Genomic DNA, 20,715 nt, shown 5'->3' on the forward strand with positions numbered 1-20,715 from the left:
AGAAAATGAGGCAATTATCTGAATAATGATCACTACTCACACCTTAATTTAATCCTTTTGTAAATTATCTACAATTAATATACAATTGACAGAGGCCACTGGGGGAGTAGAAAGAACATGGGCTCTTTCACACATGGCTGCGCTGCTTGACGTGTTTCTCCTCATTTGCTACCTACAATGGGTTTTTGAAAGTGAACTGACACACAGTTGGCATTCAATAAATAAAAATGTGGCTTTTATAGTACCATTTTTTGCAGCAAGATTTTAATGGGCAATAAAGAAAGTAATATTCCTGTTGCTTAATATTTCAAAAATATTAAACATGTACACAGTTCCTAGAAAGGACGTTGATTAACCCTTTCTGGAAGAAGAAATCTACCAGTTAATAGCTGGATGACCATGGGCAATTTATGGAACATCTATGTGCCTCAGTTTCTTTGTCCATAAAGTAGAGACTATCAAAATTCCCACCCAATGAAGTTGTTTTGAGGATAAAATGAGTTAGAAAATGTGAAGTTTTTAGAAGAGTGACTAGAACATGAAGTAATCAATCTTCCCTATTATTAATATTTATTTTTTATTTTTATATCTATAAACCGCATAAACCCTTCCATCCTTCAAGTCTAATCACCCCCGTGCAATCTGGCATGACTGTTCTTTGATCCTCTCTAAGCACTCTCCTCCCTAATTACCTACATACAGTGTTGACCCTATAATTTTACAGTTAATTATAAGATTATAACCTGTATCAGAATGCTACTGGTTGTTTCGCGTATGTTGACTTTTGTCTCCAGCTTGGTGTTTTAAAGTCCCTAGGGGTGAATTCTCTGGACACTTCGTATCACCTAACTTAGTGCTAAGACCACGGCAGGCTTATTTTTGTGGCTATAGTAAGTATAACATGGCAATCCTTGTGAAGAGTTGTTTTTTTAATAGTTTTCTAGTTTTTCTCCTCTTCATTATCACCCAGGTGACCTTCACTTGGATTAGAATGGAGCTCCCTGGCTCTCCATGCACTGTGCATTTATCTGTTCCATGGCCGGTCACAACTTCCATTAGGAAGGTGTTTGTCGCTGAAAAGATACTAATCAGGGCCAGGGGTGGCTTAGAGGATAGACCCTGTCGCTAGTTTGAGGTCTGTTAGGATAATTCCCTGAGATGTCTTGTTTCAGTTCCAGAGCTGAAGTGGATAATATCACATACGCCTGTTGTGTCAGCCCAGATAGGCAGAGGGTGATCAACGGACTTTGCGTTCACGCCTGAGCTTAGTGCGATGAATGCTATTCTGACATCATTTTGTGAAATTATATGTTTGAAATGTTTATCACCAAAACTGAGGAGGAACATTTGCCTTCCTTGAGAAGTCCCCCAAATATATCCAATTTAACTTACAGTTAAACAGCTCCAGGCTTATGTATGCATGGCTGGATTTGAAGGGGAGCAGGAAACTTGCAGAGGGTCTGATGGGACACATTTCTCATCTGATTTAACATTTGCAACTGTGTGTTAATATCCACTGTAAGGCCCTTTCTGGGGAACCCAGAATATCCCCTCTATTAGATGTTGGGAAATGTTCTTATCCTCTCCACCCTGTGTCCTGACTATACCAATCTTACTCCATATCCATTCCATACCCAGGTGGTGTCTGTCCCTGGCCTCTCTGTCCATTTGAAGGTGGCAATCTTGTGCCAAGCAACTGAGCTCCCCTGAGTCCCCAGACCACAGCCCCATGTACTTCACACCACTGCTAGTTAGATGCATAAAGCTATTTAAACAGCGACATGGCCAGGTGGTGTCTGCCTTTGGGAAGTCTCTTAGATAGTTTATTACTTGGATGAAAACCAAACCTAAAGTTCTTTGGCAACAAATATCAATTTTGAAGTTAATGAGAGATCATTTAAATATTATCAAGGAAGGTTGGGGCAGGAGCTGTTTCAATGAAAATACTTTATGCATGGGTGGGTATTATTGTTTGGCAAAGAGAAAATCCAATGAGTGTTCCGAGTTTGATGTGTATGCCTCTGTCTCTGAAACTTTCTTAGCTTGAAATACTCTGGTCCACAAAGATGCTTTCACCGCCCTGGCATATCTCTGCTCTGGAACAGAGAAAAAGCACATTTGAGCCTTTTTGCTTAAAGACTTTTTATGCGAACTCCTTTCAGATTAGACCAGTTCATATAATCATGCTTTCCTTTTTGCTCTGCCTGTCAGCATATTCATAAATGTCTTTGTTAACTCTCATGGTTAGTATATTTTCTGTATTTTTCAAATATTTTTATTTTAATAACCCTACTGAATGTGTGTTCTTTGTATATACTAATTACTTTCGAGCAGCGGGGGATAAATGAATGAATGAAAGAACAAATATAATTAGTTAAACATCTACTTACCACCGTTTCTCATACCCTTTATTCCCCACGCCTTCCTTTCCTTTTCTACTCTGGATTCATATCATCAAAAATGCAGGGAAGGTAATTGCATCAGTGGATAGCCAGGTGATACTATTGTTAAGGCTGAGATGCTATCAGATTACCTGTCAAGAACCTACCACCTTGACATCCTGCCCCTGGTCTAGCAGGAGGGCCCAAAGACACAGCCCTTGAGTCCCTCGGATAAAGCAATTCCCCAATGCTCTTGATTCAGACAGAATACAGCAACTCTGTCTGGGTCTCAGTTATACTCCCTCATTCTCTCTTTGCCTTGTCTCCTTGACTTGTAGCTGCTCTGCTTAACAGCTCCTCTGTCTGTGGCTCATCACAGGTCTCCTCCCTTCCAGACAGCTCTACAGTGTTAACATACTAAAAGCAGAAAGAAGATTTGGGATCAAAGGCACCTGGATTACAGCCTTACTGGCTGTGGAATTTGGGACAAGTTATCTTAATCCCTGGGACCTTACTTCCCACATCTTTAAAATGGTGACAGTAAAAGGGCTTCCCTCCTAAGACAGTTGTGAGAACTAAATTATGTAATGCGTGAAGTTCCCTGGCACATAGGGTAGGTGCTCAGTTCATGATAATAGCTCACGTTTATCGAGCACTTAAAAACACAAGTGCTGAATGATTTTTTTCCTACGTTAGCTTATTTAATCCTCACAATTACTCCACAGCAATTTATGAGGTCGGCACTTCTGTAAATTGCTCAGTGCCTGGCAGAAAGTAAGCTCTCAATAAATGTTGGCTCTTATTAGTATCACCGTTGCTGTCTTCATTTGACAGATGAGAGATTTAGGCGAAGGGAAGTTAAATGTTGACTATTATCATCTACTACTTGCTAGGATATTGGCATATAGGAACACTTATGTTACAAAAAATTCCACCAGGAAATATTATTTTAATCATTGTACGCTGAGGAAACTAAGGTTTAGAGAGAGAGGTTAAATAGTTTGCCAAATGTGGCTCAGCTAGAAAGCGGCCCAGCTGGGATTTGAATCCCAACAATCCTATAAGTATATACTGGAAACCCGCCTCTCCTGTATCACACTGTTACTGGCTAAGGTTTCATAATCCTCCACCCCCCGCAGTGAGGTTTGTCACAGGGAGCATCTCCAGCTTCTAGCCCTTTTTTTTTTTTTTGTGTGGTACGCGGGCCTCTCACTGTTGTGGCCTCTCCCGTTGCAGAGCACAGGCTCCGGACGCCCAGGCTCAGTGGCCATGGCCCATGGGCCCAGCCGCTCCGCGGCATGTGGGATCCTCCCGGACCGGGGCTCGAACCCGTGTCCCCTGCAAAGGCAGGCGGACTCTCAACTACTGCGCCACCAGGGAAGCCCCCTCTAGCCCTTTTTTTTATCTCCACTCCTATAAGAACTAGACACTGGGCAATGACAGCAGAATCCAAATCATTCTTAGACCATTTAAATCAGCCCTGATGCTTCAATCAATAAAAAGTGAACTCTCCTTCCCAAGAGATTCCAGTGGAACATTCTCTGGTTGTTTTATGTTGCTCTGCAAGTTCATGTCAGTTGCAGCAGCTGCTCTGACAAGTAAATACTCACTGGGCTGTTTACAGTGACCAGAAAACAGACTCCAGAGTCTGGGAACCTGCCTCACACAACCAAGTCCCTTTAGAGGACGCAATAATGGGAGGCCAAGAGGTGCCGCGTCCCATAGGAAGGGCTATATGTTATCCCCGAGTCCGTCAACAAAATGACTTTTACCAGGATTTGAAAATTTTGTTTGATAACAATAATGACAAAATTGCATGAACAATACAATTTAATTCAATACAAATCTACAGGAGATACAAAAAGACCTCAGCTGTACTGCAGGCTATAAGGAACTGATGACGACAACAAACTTAATCTGATAAATTCCATACAACACGTGCAAACACATGGCTATGAGAACATAGGAGAGGTAGGCCTTTTTTTTTTTTTACTATTAGAGAAATATGACAGTGGTTCTCTATGTTAATTGACTATTCTTTCTAATCACTTGTAGACCTTAACAAAATGACCTCAATCTATCCCATAACAGACCAACTGAATCAGATTCTCCAGGTGTGTGACGCCCCATTATAAGTACTTTTTTTTTTTTTGCGGTACGCGGGCCTCCCACTGCTGTGGCCTCTCCCGTTGCGGAGCATAGGCTCTGGACGCGCAGCCTCAGCGGCCATGGCTCACGGGCCCAGCCGCTCCGCGGCATGTGGGATCTTCCCGGACCGGGGCACGAACCCGTGTCCCCTGCATCGGCAGGTGGACTCTCAACCACTGCGCCACCAGGGAAGCCCTATAAGTATTTTTAAAAAGCTACTCACGTGAATCTACTGTGAAACACATTTGAGAATCACTAGTTTAGGGTGTAAAACTTCATCAGGATTTTGACAAGTGGAAATGGGGATAGAGGGATGGTCAGGGAAAAAGCATACAAGCAAAGGAGTAAAGAGTGCAGGGTTTGGGAAGAGTGGAAGAAATATTTGCGGAGGCTTGAGAATTCACGTGGGAGATGAGAGCGAGCAGAGGAAAATAAAGATTCAAAGGCAGAAGCAAGATCACGGAGACAGACTGACATCCAAAGGAATCTGAATCTCATTTTCAAAATATGTAAAATCCTGCTCTTTAGACATGGCATTGTTGATTATACATTAGTTTTCATTTCTAAATGACCCAGATAACTGTGCCCAGATAAAAAGGAAGTGCTCACAGCTTCTATGCGAAAACTGAGAGTCACTGAACTCCCACCACTGCATCCAAACACAAAGTGCACCGGACCCCACAGTAATAAGGCATCCCTGTCATCTTCGTCTACAAATTCCAGCTAGCAAACCTGTGTGTGCCCATCTCTCCTGGACTTATAAACATATACAAGCAAATGGGAGAGAAAGAGGGAGATAGAGGAGACTCTGATAAACTTCTCAAGAAGGGCGATTCCGTCTGTCTCTGCAATACCTAGACTAGTCATTTCTTCAATTATATGATCTACTTTAGCAGAAAGAGGCAACAGTAAATCTTGCAAGGGTGCTGTTCTTTATGATGTTAGTAATGTTCGACGTTTCCAGTAACTGATGAAGTCAGTAGAGCAGGTGTTAACCTCATCTAACAAAAAATGGCTTGGAGTATCAGGTGACTGTTGCCCTAAAAGCCTGTAATTGCCATATTTTAGATTCCAACATATGCCATCCCTGCTATTGTCTGGGGAAAAAGCATAGCTGAGTGCCTGTTGCTAAAACACTTAAAAGAGGTTTTTAAATGATTGTTTTAGATGCTGCTATTTCTTTTAAATGTAAGCATTAGTAGCTGATGTTATTTAGGGCTTATTTTATGTGCTAATTTTCAGTGCCATTAAGATAGGTTATGATTCAAAATATTTCAAGTTATAAATCCTTCAACAACAGAGATCTTATCTTCTTTATACTCATATTCCCAGAAGACTTAACCCAGTACTGGTGTAATGGTTGTTCTTAATAAATATTATGTTTCTGAAACGAAAGACTCACATGATTTTGTGATATTTAGCATCTTACATTACTCACTGCAATCTACACAACTAGTTGTGTCAAACCAAATACAAAATAAATTTGACCTGATACAGTTTTATCATCTATTCCTTCAATCATTTGACATATATGCATTGATGCCTAATTTGTGCCTACATTGTGTATACATGATGAAATGTGTGTACAGCGGTGAAACACAGACAAGGTCTCTGCCCTCAGGGAATCTGTACATTTGTGGCAGGAGACAATTACACATATGTATATGCACAATAAATTTGTAAACAAAGAAAATGCTATAAAAGATATAAAAGAGAGTGATATAATGAAGCAACTACCCCAGATAAAATAGTCAGGGAGAGTCTCCTCAAACAAGTGGCATTCGAGCTAAGAATTAAATGAAAAAATAAGTCTACAAATAACAAATTCTCAGGCTTCCCTGGTGGCGCAGTGGTTGAGAATCTGCCTGCTAATGCAGGGAACATGGGTTCGAGCCCTGGTCTGGGAGGATCCCACATGCTGTGGAGCAACTAGGCCCGTGAGCCACAACTACTGAGCCTGCGCGTCTGGAACCTGTGCTCCGCAACAAGAGAGGCCGCGATAGTGAGAGGCCCGTGCACCGCGATGAAGACTGGCCCCCGCTTGCCACAACTAGAGAAAGCCCTCGCACAGAAACGAAGACGCAACACAGCAAAAATAAATTAATTAATTAAGAGTTAGGACTTCAAGATATTCATAAAAAAAGAAGAAAAACAAATTCTGGAGAGGGTGTGGAGAAAAAGGAACCCTCCTACATTGTTGGTGGGAATGTAAATTGGTGCAGACACTGTGGAAACAGTATGGAGGTTTCTTAAAAAACTAAAAGTAGAGTTACCATATGATCCAGCAATCCCACTCCTGGGTATATACCTGGAAAAATGAAAACTCTAATTCAAAAAGACACATGCACCCCAATGTTCAGAGCAGCACTATTTGTAATAGCCAAGACATGGAAGCAACCCAAGTGCTCATCAACAAATGATTGACTTCAGAAGATGTGTGGGGTGTGTGTGTGTGTGTGTGTGTGTGTGTGTGTGTGTGTGTGTGTGTGTGTGTGTGTGTACACACATATACACATACACACACACACACACACCACACACATACACATACACACAGAGTGGAATATTACTCAGACATGAAAAGAAAGAAATGTTGCCATTTGCAGCAACATGAATAGACACAGAGAATATTATACTAAGTGAAATAAGTCAGAGAAAGACAAATACTATATGATATCACTTATATGTGGAATCTAAAAAATAATACAAATGAGTCTATATACAAAACAGAAACAGACTCACAGACATAGAAAACAAACTTATGGTTACCAAAGAGAAAGGAAGGGAGGGAGGGACAAATAGGAGTATGGGATTAACAGATACAAACGACAATACATAAAATAGATAACAAGGATTTGCTGTATAGCACAGGGAACTATACCCAATATCTTGTAATAACCTTTAATGGAATATAATCTGCAAAGAAAAAGAAAACAAATCACTATGCTGTACACATGAAACTAACACAGTATTGTAAATCAACTATACTTCAAAAAAAAAAGACAACCATGCAAGGAAACAGGTGTTGAGTGTTCCAGACGGAGAGAACGTCAAAGCCAAAGGCCCTGAAACTGGGTGAGTTCACTGTCATGTTCAAGGCATGAAAAGATCAGAAAGGCTAACATATATAAGAGATAAGCCCAATAAGTGGGCAGGGACAATGTCACCTACAGCCTGGAGGAAGACCATGCAAAGAAGATAGATATTTATTTACATTCAATGGGAAGGCGTTAGAAGGATGTAACAAGAAAGTGACATGATCAGATTTATACATCTGTTACACTAAGAAATATTCTGAACCAACAGTGCTCTCAACTACCAAAAATAACCTAAATGATGGTCAGATTTCTGTTCTTAGTAAGACCCATATACAAAGCTATTTTTAAAGGTGAGGAAATGAAAGCGAATTCAGAAAATATGTTACTACTAAAAACAACCCTAGTTCCTTGCCAAGGAATCCAGTTCACCGACATTTTCCTGGGCAGAGCAGGAAGCAGTTCATGGATGAAGAAAGTGCATCCCTGGGGAGGGCACGTCACTCAGCATGGCAGAGAGAAATCAGCAGGTGAGGTGACCATGACGTCTGTCGTTCTAACAGGGACAGTTATGACAGTGACAGGGCACAACTGATAATTACAGCAGAACAATAGGTATAAAGTGGGACTTTCCCCAGCATCTGGGACATAGAGTCACCCTTGACCTAGGCTTGAGTCTCGACTTGTACCAAACAAGCTACGTGGCTGGAAGCAAGGTGTCACTCTTTCTGAGATTGCATTTCTTTATTGGACACATGAACTGTGGTTGCATCTTCCCATTTACTGCACACCAACTACCAAAGGGTCTCGCTGGAGAGACAGAAGAATAAACCTCATTTCATGTTCACAGGCTAGTCCAAGAGCAAATAAACTGAATGGTAGTGCAACAAGTGAAGCTACAGAAACATATGCCGGGTTAAAAGCTCTAGAGCTAGAGAGGAGAGAAGCGAAAACTCCTATGAAGACATCAAAGAATGCTTCATGGGGTCCCAGTGAAACATGAGCTGAAGTTAGGAAAATGAACAAAAATTCACATGTGAATCAACGTGATCAAGGAGAAGAGCTCCTTGACTCAGAACTCTGTTCCATTCCAGTCAGAGGGGTCGGCCCATGCAAAGGCACAGAAGTGTGCGACACCACGGCAGGTCCAGGCAGTTATCAAATTGGATCAACTACGTCATGTTTAAGGTCTTTTATGCACAAAAAAGCTAAGAGTCACCTATTTATTGATGTTAAGTACTGTTTTTAAAAATGAAATTTTTATCTTTAGCCCCAAAATGTAACATCGCATATGTCAATATTCTATATTTCTATCCAGCAACAGCCATTTGATCTATCCCTATTCACATAACATCTACTTACTCTGAGTTGTGCACATACAGAAGTTCCTGGCCACGTGTAAAGGAAGTATATGAAGACCCAGGATAGATGCAAACCTCTCCCTGAGGTTGCAAATCATCGTTTTAACAATAAAAGAAACACGGATAGACGTGGGGCAGAGGGCTGAATATGCAGGATCATGAACATTTCCATTTTATAGATGAGACAAATGAGGTAGAGTTTAGTTAAGACCTCGCAACCTACTTAGTAACGGCAGAGCTGGAATTTGACTTCAGGGAGTCTGGCTCAAGGGTCTATGCCTCTAACAACTACACTGCGTGCCTCTCAACAGTAATGCTGACATTGCAATGGACAATTCATGCCATGTGCCTATTGTCCCCCAGTTCATCTCTGCTTCAAGGCAACCTTAGGGGAAAAGTTGTAAAAAACACTGACTTGTTCTCAGGAGCAACCTTTAGAAAAAATAAGATGCAGATATGCAGAGAGCAAAGTCAAATTTCCATTTTTGAATTCAGCATTCTGAACTTTGAGAACCCATGGTCAGAATGCTTGCCCTCTGGGTCTGTCCAAATCAGCATTAAGAATTCAGCTGAGTCCACATGACATGAAATAACTGGATTGGCCAAGGTTCTCATGGAAATGATTACATTTTTTTTTTTTTTTTTGCGGTACGCGGGCCTCTCACTGCCGTGGCCTCTCCCGCTGCGGAGCACAGGCTCCGGACGCGCAGGCTCAGCGGCCGTGGCTCACGGGCCCAGCTGCTCCGCAGCATGTGGGATCTTCCCGGACCGGGGCATGAACCCGTGTCCCCTGCATTGGCAGGCGGACTCTCAACTACTGCGCCACCAGGGAAGCCCCTGAAATGATTACATTTTTGATCAGTTGTTTGGATTTTGTGAAAGGTATAAGGTCTTGAAGGGGAAGAACTCCATCTGTTAACTTCCTCTGTTCAGCAGTTAACAGAACTGCAAGCAGAAAAGTGATGAAAGGAGACCTTGCAAAGATGACAGCAGTGGTAATAGCAACAATAATAAGGTTAATTTGACTCTATCATATTTGTGCATCAATCCAAAGCTTATAATCCTTAAATATTATGGTATCCCATTTAAATCTAATAATATATGTGCATTATTATCCACATTTTTATGTATTCACAGGAGAAGGCTCAGAGAGGTACAGTGACTTTTGTAGTACAAGAGCCGAGATTTAAACTAAACTTTCTAAGTCCCTCAATATTTCCTTTTCTCCCACAGCTGTATCTTAAACTGTGAAAAATTCCAGCAAGTCGTGGTTTCCTTCAGAAAGAACTAAAAGCCACAGACTATAGACCCAGGCTTTGTCCTCTGACTGCCCCAGTTTCTGTATAATAGTTCTAAAACCCTGCACTGCCTAATCCCTGCCCTGATCCCTGAATTGCAGAGGGAGGAAATTTGAAAACTGATGAGTTTAACCAGTGAGGGGTCATATCTTAACACTGGGAGCTGAACAGACTACCAAAGCAGGCTGCCCCTCCTGCAAAGGTCCAGATGGATGGAGGGCATGGCTGAAAGCTGCTTACCAATACAGGACTCCCCGGACAGTGAATAGGTCCCATCGTCATGGAAACCGCTTCTGCACTCACAGTGGTACCACCCTGGCAGGTTAACGCAGCGGGAATGGTTGTGGCACTCAATGATCCCCTCTGTACATTCATCAATATCTGCCTCAGAGAAAAACACAAGCCCACCAGGACATTAATTTCTTTTGACACTAACCTTTCAATAAACACCTAAAACATGCTCATGTCAACATATCAATTAAAACTGGTTAGTCACCTAAAAGAAAGTTACAGGAAAAACTGTATCCCATCTTTTTTTTCTAGAATCCAAACAAACAAACTGAAAGCTTCATTTTTTGGGTGCTTTCTCATAAATTGAACAATGAATGAGAACTGATGGTCATGAAGACATTCCTAACGGCACATGCTGTGTTAGTTTCTGAATCACCAGAAACCAAATTGAGGATGTTTGGCACAGTTTTGTTATTCAGAGTATATGACTCTTCTCTGCTTCAATGATTTCAGTATAGTAATCCCAGATATTATTTGGTATTCTCTGAAAATACCTGTGAACAAATAAGTTCAGGAAACTCTAGGTTAAATAGTGTTACACTAATGTTTTATAGATTTCAGTCTCAGAGACTTATCATCTTTATATGCCCTGCAAAACTTAGCAGAATCATAATATGCACCGTTTCCCAAATTTATTGGGCTGAGAAATGCTTTTTCTTTGGATAATATCTTGTGAAACTAAGTTTTGGGGGAGCACAGTTTGAGAGCCACTGTTCTAATTCTTTCTAAAACTGCTGATTCACTTAAGGACTTGATTTGTGATCGTCAATCAGAGCTCCTCATTCTTCAATCGTGCCTGATGAAAAGAAGTTTTCTGGGCTCTATTTGCTCTAGAATCTGGCTTCTTAGAATCAGCAAATGCCTGGATTCTCTAGCCCAAAGGCTTGCCTCTGAGCTGAAGGAAAATGACACCACTGCAGAAAGATGAGCTGTCAGTCGTCATGCCAGGCTCAGCTCATCTTACAGAATCTCTCCAGGCAATTATTTCTTGGAATATAGCCATTGCGGGCTGGGAATCTCCCCCCTAGTCCTCCTAGAAACACCTGAACTACAGCAGTCTTATACAAATAGAAATTTAATTAATACTAAGATATAACACATAATGGATACAACGCACTTCGGAGTCCTGTTCAGCAGTGCCGTGCTGTAGGCATCAACTACCAGTGTATCTATTATACTGAAAAGTCCCGAGTTGTGCACAAGGCTGTGAACGTAGTTTGAAACCTGCCAGTCTCATCTCATAGCATTCCAGCCAGGTAAAGAGACGAAAGGTGCAGCTCTTTATTCTGGGCAGCTCCATCCTGGCCTTTCTCTGCCAACTGCCATCTTCTTCCTCTATGGCTGTGTCATTAAGTTCATGCAGTCCTTTGACATACAGCATCCCTCAGCTTTCTAAATGCAATCAGGCCACAGGACCTAGTGCTTCTATAGCACCTGCAGCTATAGCAGTCAGGTTGTGTGTGCATTTGTTATAAATCTCCAAACAATAAAATTTCAACAACTATGGTTTCATTTCTGAAATTTTACAGGTGTGTGGTTCAGTGGGACACACCTTGAATCACTAAAATGTTCATAAATTGAAACAGAGAAGTGACTTGAGGCCATGTCTCACAGAGGGGAAGGACCGGGCCCTAAGTTATGAAGTCAGTTTGGTTATTTCTAAATACAGGTCACCAAGAGGAACAGACATAACTAGAAGACTGATTTTCAGAGAGAACTTCTCTATGAGAGGCTGAAAGATAACTCTCTGTAACGAAGCAGCAACACGTTTTGCCTCAGACATTTATTTCCAAAGCTTCCAGAAAGTCTGTCATGATTCCCCACAGACCCTGTGACTTCTAGACTAATGACAATACTTAGGTAACAACCATCTAGCCACAGTTAGTGTCAGGAAACCAGGATATACAAAAGCAAAACTCCTCAAATAACCATAGAAATCATATGTCCTGGTTGGTCTCATTGTCACCTGCTGCCTCTTTCACTCTCAAAACCAACTCACTTTGGAGGATAAATTATCTGAACATCTTACAAATAATTCCTCCTGCTCTCAATTCTACAGGAAATTTCTAGGAGGAGTGGGAATACTGAATGATGTGCAAATTTTTTTTTTTCAATTCACAGATATTTTTATTCCCAAAATGAAATAAGAGAAACTAGTAAAAGCTTCCACGATCCAGCAGGATATAAGTTATCTGTGTAGCATGGAAGACTCATAGGGAGTGAATACAACCAGTCAAATTATACATCTGCAATTACCCCAGAGACACTGGGGTATTCCTGGCTTATACTGAAAATTAGAAAAGTAGTGGAGGTGCTCCTTGCCTGGGAGCTGCACTGCACACAGCAGATTCTGGGGCTTCACTGGGAATAACCAGGGCTCATCACACAATAGCACCTGCAAACAAGGCTGCACATTTCTATTTCGTGGGCCAGGTCTATAACTGCAGCCAACAGTTTCATTTTATAGGAGACCAGGCTGTACTTGAGAGGTGCTTATATTTTCATCGTGTTCGTAAAACTGGCTATTTCTTCTGTATAGTCGCAGTAGTATTAAAAGCAACAACCACATACCCAAATACAGAAAACATGTGGAGGCTTTTCAGTGATACTTTGGGGACTTTAAAAACTGTTAAATGGCTTGTGGCTGCCTTTGTGCTAAGAGATATGTTTCTCCCAGTCAGCACTTGCTACGGGCAAACAAACAAAACAGATGCTCCAGGAACGGGGTCTCTGTGAGTTCACCATGGAATCCGGCCCTGTCTCAAGGAATTCTGATAAATCACAGTGAGCCTGGGTGCATCCCATGGTGTCAGACATTGCAAAGGAAACAGACATAAAAAAAATCATTTTTCCTTCCTGTAACAAATCCTAGGATTTTGTTTAAATCTCAGCACAGACCTGAAAATGTAGCAGAGGAAACAAGATGTTGGAGGATTCTTGAGAGTGGAACCTATAGTATTCACTTTTGTATCCAAGTGTCTGCTACATAATGAATCACATGATAGCCCAGGTCAAATAGCTAACATATGGTGAAACCAGGTTCAGAATGAGCTAGAACCCGTACTTGTCACTCTTCTATCACATCATGTCATTGATGAATGGAGAAAGGAAGATTTACACCAAGAAAATGGATTTATTCAATTCTCTAAATATTGGCTGAGCTGAAAATACATGTCAAGGATGCTATTTGTATTGTGGCAGTTGCAAAACAGATGCAAACGTGAAGAAGATGTGATTCCTGAAACCCAGGAGCTCTCAAACAAGAGGAAGAGGTATATAACACACACACTCATCCTTCAAACACTAACTGACATCACCTACTCCAACTCCTCCAGACATACATGTCCTCCCTCCCTAATGCCTCACCATGTACACACACATCTATTTAAGCACAGCAGTATTTCCCTATTGTGTCCATCCCTCAAATGCAGACTTTCCAAGAATAGAGACAACATCTTAGGTTTACATTTCTTGGAATAATAAGTGAATGTCAAGCAATATGAAAGTACCCAATACAAGTCTGTGGGAATGAATGAATGAAAAAATAAATGACAATGGACCGAACATAAGGAACAATGAAAAAGTGCTGTAATAGAGACTCAAAGTACCACAAGAGTTCCTGCTATTTGCAAATCACAAAGATACAATGTCAATTCGCAAAATTAAATATTATGGGGTTAGTTTAATCTTTATATCTTATTTACCTAAAAGACACTTTATAGTGTCTAAAAGACACTATATAGTTTTTAAGACTTTGCTTCTGAGTCTAATCTTTAGAGATTTTAAGGCAACAAAAGACACACAGTTAAAGTTGCCTTCGGTCAAGAATCCTACTTGTACTTTGAGTTTTTTATTCAGCATGAAAAACAGAGGACAACCCAAGGTTTTTCCATAGGATGTGTCCTAAACAACGCGTTTAACCCTATTTGGAATGTACAGTGAATTTGCTATCAAAAGTCATTGGCAAACACATCCTTGGATTCTTGCAAAATTCTAGTTTCTTGACTTGGATGAATCTCTTCCTTCCTCTGATCTCCTCTCTCTCAGATTTGCTATTTGAAAATTTACAAAATAAAGTTGTTCTCAAAGTTTATTTCCAAGGAGATCCTTTTGTAGTTCATATTAATTGGTTAAAGTTCACAGTGAAATAGTTGATTATATCTTTTCTAGGGAGTTGTAGGTTGAGACATGAGAAAAACTTTTGATGCTTTCATTCATTCAACAAAAGTTTATTGAGCATACTTGTATGAAGGTATATTCCACCCTATGATAAAGAGATGAAAAAGATAAGGTCCCTGTACTCCAGACACTTAGAGTCTGTCAGTGCAACTGGAATGTAAACACATAACCATGGTTGAGAACACTGGCTTTGCACACAAATATGACTTCAAACTCCTGCCCAACAACACACTAGTATATTGTTTAGAATTTTCCAAATTTTTGCTTTCTGATCTGTAGTTCAGGAATAACAAAATCAAACTTCATAGATGTGATGAACAAAAAACACCCTTAAGCAAAATCTACTGTTTCCCCTATTGTATAGGATATTAACTTTGGACTCTATATTACGGCTTAAAAATAGAAGACAGAAAAAAATTAATATTACCTTGTAACCAGGTCACTGGTTAGGACTGAGAGACGATTTCTGGATCTTTAAAAATGTTCATTTGCATTTTTAAAAATTTATATATTTTTAATTATTTTTTAGCATCTTTATTGGAGTATAATTGCTTAACAATGGTGTGTTAGTTTCTGCTTTATAACAAAGTGAATCAGCTATACATATACATATATCCCCATATCTCCTCCCTCTTGCGTCTCCCTCCCAGCCTCCCTATCCCACCCCTCTAGGTGGTCACAAAGCACCGAGCTGATCTCCCTGTGCTATGTGGCTGCTTCCCACTAGTTATCTATTTTACATTTGGTAGTGTATATATGTCCATGCCACTCTCTCACGTCGTCCCAGCTTACCCTTCCCCCTCCCTGTGCCCTCAAGTCCATTCTCTACGTCTGCATCTTTATTCCTGCCCTGCCCTTAGGTTCTTCAGAAGCATTTTTTTTTTTTTTAGAGTCCATATATATGTGTTAACATATGGTATTTGTTTTTCTCTTTCTGACTTACTTCACTCTGTATGACAGACTCTAGGTCCATCCACCTCACTACAAATAACTCAATTTCGTTTCTTTTTTATGGCTGAGTAATATTCCATTATATATATATGTGCCACATCTTTATCCATCCACCTGTTGATGGACACATAGGTTGCCTCCATGTCCTGGCTATTGTAAATAGTGCTGCAATGAACACTGTGATACATGACTCTTTTTGAATTATGGGATGGAAATGTCTATTTAGGTCTTCTGCCCATTTTTGGATTGGGTTGTTTGTTTTTTTGATATTGAGCTGCATGAGCTGCTTGTAAATTTCGGAGATTAATCCTTTGTCAGTTGCTTCATTTGCAAATATTTTCTCCCATTCTGAGGGTTGTCTTTTCGTCTTGTTTATGGTTTCCTTTGCTGTGCAAAAGCTTTGAAGTTTCATTAGGTCCCATTTGTTTATTTTTGTTTTTATTTCCATATCTCTAGGAGGTGGGTCCAAAAGGATCTTGCTGTGATTTATGTCATAGAGTGTTCTGCCTATGTTTTCCTCTAAGAGTTTTATAGTGTCTGGCCTTACATTAGGTCTTTAATCCATTTTGTGTATGGTGTTAGGGAGTGTTCTTATTTCATTCTTTTACATGTAGCTGTCCAGTTTTCCCAGCACCACTTATTGAAGAGGCTGTCTTTTCTCCACTGTATATTCTTGCCTCCTTTATCAAAATAAGGTGACCATATGTGCATGGGTTTATCTCTGGGCTTTCTATCCTGTTCCATTGAGCTATATTTCTGTTTTTGTGTCACTACCATACTGTCTTGATGACTGTAGCTTCGTAGTATAGTCTGAAGTCCAGAAGCCTGATTCCCCCAGCTCCGTTTTACTTTCTCAAGATTGCTTTGGCTATTCAGGGTCTTTTGTGTTTCCATACAAATTGGGAAATGTTTTGTTCTAGTTCAGTGAAAAATGCCATTGGTATTTTGACAGGGATTGCATTGAATCTGTAGATTGCTTTGGTAAGTATAGTCATTTTTCACAATGTTGATTCTTCCAATCCAAGAACATGGTATATCTCTCCACTTACCTCAACATAATAAAGGCCATATATGACAAACCCACAGCCAACATTGTTCTCAATGGTGAAAAACTGAAACCATTTCCTCTAAGATCAGGAACAAGACAAGGTTGTCCACCCTCGGCACTATTATTCAACATAGCTTTGGAACTTTTAGCCACAGCAGTCAGAGAAGACAAATAAAAGGAATCCAAATCAGAAAAGAAGAAGTAAAGCTGTCACTGTTTGCAGATGACATGATACTATACATAGAGAATCCTAAAGATGCTACTGGAAAACTACTAGAGCTCATCAATGAATTTGGTAAAGTAGCAGGATACAAAATTAATGCACAGAAACCTCTCGCATTCCTATACACTAATGACAAAAGATCTGAAAGAGAAATTAAGGAAACATTCCCATTTACCATTGCAACAAAAAGAATAAAATACCTAGGAATAAACCTACCTAAGGAGACAGAAGACCTATATGCAGAAAACTATAAGACACTGATGTTCATTTGTATTTTGAGACGATTGTAATATTGCAAAACATTCAGTGATAGAATCTATGAATCTATAATATACACGCCATAAAACTGGATTCTCTCCTCCCAAAAACGTTACATGACTTTAAGGAAGTAAAGCAATACCATAAATTGCCACAAGTACAGTGAACACAAACCTGATTATTATCTAATATTTGCTGAGTTCCAGGACTGTACTGAACATAGCATACATCAGAATACTTGAGGGAAACTAAAAAGACAAATAAATGAAAAAGAGAGGTTCTGTGGAAAGGCAAATCAAAACTACATGGAGGTATCACCTCACACTGGTCAGAATGGCCATCATCAAAAAGTCTACAAATAATAAATGTTGGAGACGGTGTGGACAAAAGGGAACCCTCTTGCACTGTTGGTGGGAATGTAAATTGATGCAGCCACTATGGAAAATAGTATGGAGATCCAGCAATCCCACTCCTGGTCATATATCCAGAGAAAACTTTAATTCGAAAAGATACATGCACCCCAATGCTCATAGCAGCACTACTTACAATAGCCAAGACATGGAAACAACCTAAGTGTCCATCAACAGATGAATGGATAAAGAAGAGGTGGTGTGTGTGTGTGTGTGTGTGTGTGTGTGTGTATAAAGTGGAACACTACTCAGCCACAAATAAGAATGAAATAACGCCATTTGCAGCAACATGGATGGACCTAGAGATTATCATACTAAGTGAAGTCAGAGAAAGACAAATATTATATAGTACTACTTATATGTGGAATCTAAAAAAAATGATACAAATGAACTTATTTACAAAACAGAAAGAGACTCACACACGTAGAAGATACACTTATGGTTATCAAAGGGGAAAGGTCAGGGGAGGGATAAACCAGGAGCTCGGGATTAACAGATACAAACTACTATAGATAAAATAGATAAATGACAAGGACCTACTGTATAGCACAGGGAAGTGTATTCATATCTTGTATAACCTATAACGGAAAGGAATCTGTAAAAGAATATATGTGTGTGTGCACGTGTGTATGTGTGTGTGTGCATGTGCGCGTGTACCCACTGAATCACGTTGCAGTACACCAGAAACTAACACAACATAGTAAACCAACTATACTTGAATTAAAAAAAAGAAAAAGAAAAAGAAAGGCTCTGTGGTAAAAACAGTCTAGCTCTTCCATCTTTTCTTCTTGGGCTCCCAAGGGTGTGTCCTGAGCGTAGGTCCTTTACAGATGGGTGAGGCCTACATGTCTTTTGCAGATGGGTGAGGCTTTGTGACTAAGCTCTAGCTCTAAAGTTAGAAATAATGTGATTCCAATATGGCCCACAAAAATATCTCATATGAACCTCCATGCTGTTTCCACCTTCCCACTGGAGGCTAATGTATAAGGAAACTTGGAAGCCACAGGTTGAAAATGGCAGAGCCTTTGTCTGTCTGGCTCCATGCATGACTAAGTGGAGCAGAGCCCTTCCGCAGACCTGAAACTGTCAGGGACTCTTTATGTGAGCAGAGATATGTTTCTATCTTACTGAGCCGTTATACGTTTTGGGGCTGCTTTATTGCTACAGCCAGCGTTTCCTAACTGTTTTGATAGACCCCTTTCCACATTAAGGGGAAAGACTGTGCTAAGGTCAGAAGCATGCAGACACAATCTTAAAAAAAAAAAAAAGCAAACAAGAAAAAAACAGCACCTATCAAGATTATGCAGGCAGCTACAGGGGAGGTTTTGTGCTGAAAACCGAGAATTGAGACAATGTGCAAATGAGACAAAGCTTTGTAGTCAAATATACCCGAGTTTGAATCCTGGCTCTGTGACTTCCTAGTTCGAAGTCTCCGAGCAGGTTGTTTATCTTTTTTCAGCTTCAGTTTCCTTGGCTCTTAAAGGAGGAGGACATTACCTAGCTCTCATTGTTACCTTAAGGATTGAATGAGAGCAATGTAAAGCTACTCCACCAAACTAGGCAGGCACTCATTAGGTCTGCAATCACTAACATTCTGTAATTTCTAATCCCCACTTGGTCACGGAGGAACTATGTGTCCAGGCCAAGACAGTCCAAGTCTCCAGGCTTCCATTCCTTTCGTGTAAAAGGAAAGAACTGTGCTGTAGCACACCTCAGTCTTCTTCCAGCTTTACCTCCCTACAAGATGGCAGATCTGGGCTTTGGGCTGATGTCTTCATCTGCTACTAACCAGCTGAATGGTGTTATCACGTTTAAGTGATCACTTTGTACCTCAGTTTCTTCATTATCTAATTTGCAATAACAAAAATAAATGTTTCGTCTGCCTCACAAACAACGCTTCAATAAGGTATAAACAAGCTCTGGAAGTCAATTAACTGCTACACAGAATATATGGTGACATCATTATTACTATTTCTTCTTCATAAGTGCTGATCAGCAACTAGGTTCAGTCCATTAAACTGAACGGTGCCTGCTATTAATAATAGCATCAGTGGCATTGGTGATATTGCTCTTCTCTGCCTTTTGTAAATCTCTTTCTTTACTGACTTGGCACAAGAGAGTTGTACCCTTCTAATTTTATCTCTGAAGTGCTTCTTTTTCTTTGACTATTCTCTGAACAAATCATTCCCAAATTCTTCTACAACGAATCAATTTATCCCACTTTAACTCTCCTCTCTAATCTGGAGGGTTTCTCATCTACGTCTCTATAATGTGACCTCTTACAAAAGTTCATACACACATTTACTATTGCCTATGAATAAGCTAATCTCAGAGGTCTCTTCATTTCAAACTCATTCTACCCAAAGCATTACTATAACATATATCTTTCTATGTATCAAACTCATTTTCCTCCCCAGTACTCCGTCTCAGCTCTCATTCCTCACAATCAATGAATAAAAGGTCAAAGTTGTTATAACGGCTTACAAAACCTCACATGATCTGCCTTCTCTTACTTCTTTGAGTTCATCAAACACTGTTCTTTTTGATTACACTGGCCAGGACAGCTACACTGACTTCCCAGCTACTCCTCAGGCATATCAGACATGCTCCGGCCGCTGCATATGTTGTCCACATAAGCTGTTCCTCTGTCTAGAATGTTCTCTCAGATATCTCCATGGCTTAATGTCTCAACCTCCAAGTCTATACTCAAATATCCATCCTCTCAGCAAGCCCTTTGCTAGGTTGTAAGCCCATGAGGTGACATGAGGACAGAGCAGGACCTGGAATTCAGTGGCACAAAAGGAATATCCTCTGGGTGAGGGAAAGTCAGAGGAAGGGAAGGGAGATGCATTGAAACTTCTTCCTTTGACATGGTTTAAAAATCTGTTTTGCATCCATTCGCTAGATCTGTTGCCAACACCACACTCAGTTCCTTATTTTCTCAGACCTGAATGAGTGCAGTATCTCCTGGCTGGTCTTTCCACCACTGTCTTCTCCAATTCACAGGAGATGTTCCCAAATCTAATTCCCAAGGCTGATGTTCCCAAATCTAATTGCTCAGAAAATTTTAATTAAAATAACACTAGCTATTCTGGCACTCGATAGCTAATTCAGCTTGAGTAAGTCACTTTC

The 20,715-nt window shown here is 40.4% G+C and overlaps 1 protein-coding gene across 2 annotated transcripts in view; it reads right to left on the bottom strand.

Annotated features, from left to right (window-relative positions):
- Positions 1 to 20,715, bottom strand: part of NELL1 (neural EGFL like 1) — an 874,935-nt gene that overhangs the window by 61,657 nt on the left and 792,563 nt on the right. The window contains exon 16 of one of the 2 annotated variants that reach the window (XM_030864870.2): positions 10,464 to 10,604. The exons of the other annotated variant lie outside the window; for it this stretch is intronic. Coding sequence (XP_030720730.2) covers positions 10,464 to 10,604 — 141 coding nt within the window. The remainder of the gene's footprint in view (positions 1 to 10,463; positions 10,605 to 20,715) is intronic. 2 annotated transcript variants of the gene reach the window in all.

This window comes from Globicephala melas, chromosome 8 (genome assembly GCF_963455315.2).
Source record: "Globicephala melas chromosome 8, mGloMel1.2, whole genome shotgun sequence".
Taxonomy (NCBI): Eukaryota; Metazoa; Chordata; class Mammalia; order Artiodactyla; family Delphinidae; genus Globicephala; species Globicephala melas.